The 3,040-nt window shown below is 55.5% G+C and overlaps 1 protein-coding gene across 1 annotated transcript; it reads left to right on the plus strand.

Annotated features, from left to right (window-relative positions):
• The first annotated feature begins 98 nt into the window (after positions 1-98).
• On the plus strand, positions 99-2,825 carry SLC35G6 (solute carrier family 35 member G6). Its single transcript, XM_037492598.1, has 2 exons — positions 99-222; positions 694-2,825. The coding sequence occupies exons 1-2, from the start codon at positions 220-222 to the stop codon at positions 1,705-1,707; spliced, it is 1,017 nt and encodes a 338-aa protein (XP_037348495.1). The 5' UTR covers positions 99-219; the 3' UTR covers positions 1,708-2,825.
• Positions 2,826-3,040: the final 215 nt, after the last annotated feature.

Consider the following 3,040-nt stretch of genomic DNA (forward strand, 5'->3'; position numbering starts at 1 on the left):
AACTAATTTAAAACCAAAGAAGCTCATCACAGAGATAGCTGTAAAGAGAAAAAATAAATCTGACAAATTTTGTAATCATGGAAATATAAAGCCCACCCCCACCTCAGGAAGGTTCTAGGGAAGAACCCCACCCCCACTCCAACCAGGTCACAATGGCTGGAGCTCTGAAGGGCCCAGGCCCTCTGAGCCAGGAGAGGAGAGGAGAAAGTCCAAGGAAAGATGGTGAGTGTGGGGGCCAGGGGGGCCATCACCCCTCTTCCTGCAGCACCTGGATGCTTCCTTTCTCCTTTTCCCCTAAAACTTCCCATCTGTCTTAGAGACACCCATAAATGTAATTTATAATGGTGTACCCAGATGTCCCTGGAACCTGTGACATCATACAGACACTTAGCATCTGAGGCCGCCTCCCCCTCCTCGAATCAACAGAGCACCCCTGGGTCCTCTTTTTCTCCTCCCAGGTATCACTTATCCAGAGGAACACTCTGCTCCATAAATGCTGACTCCCTTCTTCCTGATTTAGAAGCTTTAGACCCATTCTCTACCACCTCTTTCAACTTTTGGACCCTTTCTAGCTCCCAGGAGTTTCTCAGCAAGACAGTCTGCCCCTCTACTGTCCCACAGGGACCCAGACCCCATCCTGGCACTCACCCTTACCCAGTTCCCCTAATGTCCTAGCTCCTTTCTCTCTAACAGGCTGGCAGTCACCCCTACTTCAACCTGCCCGACTTTACCCAGCCATCACCGCCCTCCACTCCGCCCAGTCTCCCCTCGCACCAGCGCTGCCGGCCCTCCGATGCCACCAAGGGTCTGCTCGTGGCCCTGCTGGGTGGGGGCCTGCCCGCTGGCTTCGTGGGCCCCTTCTCCCGTATGGCTTACCAGGCTTCCCACTTACCCTCGCTGGAGCTACTCATCTGTCGATGCCTCTTCCACCTTCCCATTGGCCTGCTACTTAGACTACGCGGTGACCCACTGTTGGGACCTCCTGATGTTCGGGGCCGGGCCTGCCTCCACGCCCTGCTCAACGTTCTCAGCATTGGATGTGCCTATAGTGCCGTTCAGGTGGTGCCCGCTGGCAACGCTGCCACCGTCCGAAAAGGTTCTTCTACCGTCTGCTCTGCTCTCCTGGCCCTCTGCCTAGAGAGCCAGGGTCTCAGTGGCTACGACTGGTGTGGCCTATTGGGCAGCACCCTGGGACTAATCATCATTGTGGGACCTGGACTAGGGACATTACAGGAGGGGACCACGGGCCTCTATACTGCCCTGGGCTATGTACTAGCTTTCCTGGGAGGTCTGGCATTGTCACTGGGGCTTCTGGTGTATCGTTCCCTGGACTTCCCCTCCTGCCTACCAACAGTCGCCTTCCTATTTGGCTTGGTGGGGCTGGTGGGCTCCGTGCCGGGGCTCTTTGTGTTGCAGACCCCAGTGCTGCCCTACGATCCTCTGAGTTGGAGCTGTGTGGGGGCAGTGGGGATACTTGCTCTGGTCTCCTTTGTGTGTGTAAGCTATGCAGTCACCAAGGCCCACCCTGCCCTGGTGTGTGCCGTCCTGCACTCTGAGGTTGTGGTGGCCCTGATGCTGCAGTATTATGTGCTCTATGAAACTGTCGCACCTTCAGACATCATGGGGGCAGGGGTTGTGTTGGGCAGCATTGCCATCATCACCGCCCAGAACCTCAGCTGTGAGAGGGAAGGGCAGGTGGAGGAGTGAGATCAAACTTGAAAGTCTGGGGGTTGGGGGGGGCAGGGGTAAATAGAAGGCAAGACTGGAATACAAACATGGGAGAACAAGAGACCCGAAAAGAACTGGTATGGGCGAGGGACACCCCTTGGAGTCAAGGGTGACTTGGGGACTTAGTGGAGAGGAAGACCTGGAACAAGAGATGTGGAGTCTAGGCTTGGACTTGGGGATCAGGGCAAAGTAAGGGATGAGGTCTGAGAAGCAGATCAGAAGGGCTGAGGCAGGCAGAATGGGGAGGATTTTCCCCTTAGCTGCAGAGAGAAGAGCTTTGGGGCTTTTAGGCAAATAGAGCAAGCAGCTGCACTGGGGGAAGGGCATGTGTCTTTTTTTTCCCCAGCGATGATTTCCCTTCCTCGTGGTTGTGCCCCCCCTTCTTTGGGGTGGTGACGTGACATTGACATCAAACAAGGATCACTCTGAATGTGGCCGTGCAGTTGGTGTCATCTCTGCTTTGGAAGGAGAGTGGAAGTCCTACATGGCTCTTATTGGAGAATCCCTTGGGATCCCCGCCCCCACCCCCATCTTATTTCTGAACTATTATTGAAGGGGGAGGATTTCCTAATGTTCAGATGCCTTGACCATGAATCCCCCAGGACCTCTGTGTCCCGCCCCATGGCTAATATGCTTTTCCCGGATTGTCGAGGTCCCGTGATCTCTCCCGGACAGTAGCCAGCCTCCTCCGGAGCAGGCCTCCGACCTGAGACCTCTTCGAACGGCTCAGGCCGCGTATCCAGGACCAGAGCTCCGTACAACCCTCCATTAGAGGACAGGAGATGTCCACCAGTCCCTAGAGGCCGCTGGATAAATATCAGCCACATCCGGACAAGCAATTGGCCTCGCCATTTTGATCTATTCATGCATATTCAGCGTGACTACTGCATATTCATGACCAAGGACGGCGCACCACCCCCCCTCCAGCATTCCCCCTCCCGGAACCCACTTGGGAGGCCCCACCAGGCCCCGCCTCCGATTCGCAGAGCAAACCATTTTCCAGCGGGGGGGATATTACTGAGATTTTTTTTTCCTTGAGATGAAACCACAGTCCAAACTGGAATAAAACGATCTATATTTACCCTCTACCCTTTAAACTTCACTGCGGGAGGGCGCAACTAGGGGTAGGGGCGAGATTAAAAAGAAAGTTTCCCTCTCCCGTCATTTCAAAAGGTCGCCTAACCAGGGAGCGGGGAAGGGAGGATCAACGACTGGCGCGCGCGTCCCTTGCAGGTCGGCGTAGGCGGCCCCGTAGCGCAAGGGAGGGCGGGAAAGGAAGGGGCGGGGAAGCCGGGGCGAATCTATAAAGGGC

The sequence above is a fragment of the Talpa occidentalis genome, unplaced genomic scaffold (assembly GCF_014898055.3).
Source record: "Talpa occidentalis isolate TD23 unplaced genomic scaffold, MPIMG_talOcc4v2.1 talOcc4.7, whole genome shotgun sequence".
Taxonomy (NCBI): Eukaryota; Metazoa; Chordata; class Mammalia; order Eulipotyphla; family Talpidae; genus Talpa; species Talpa occidentalis.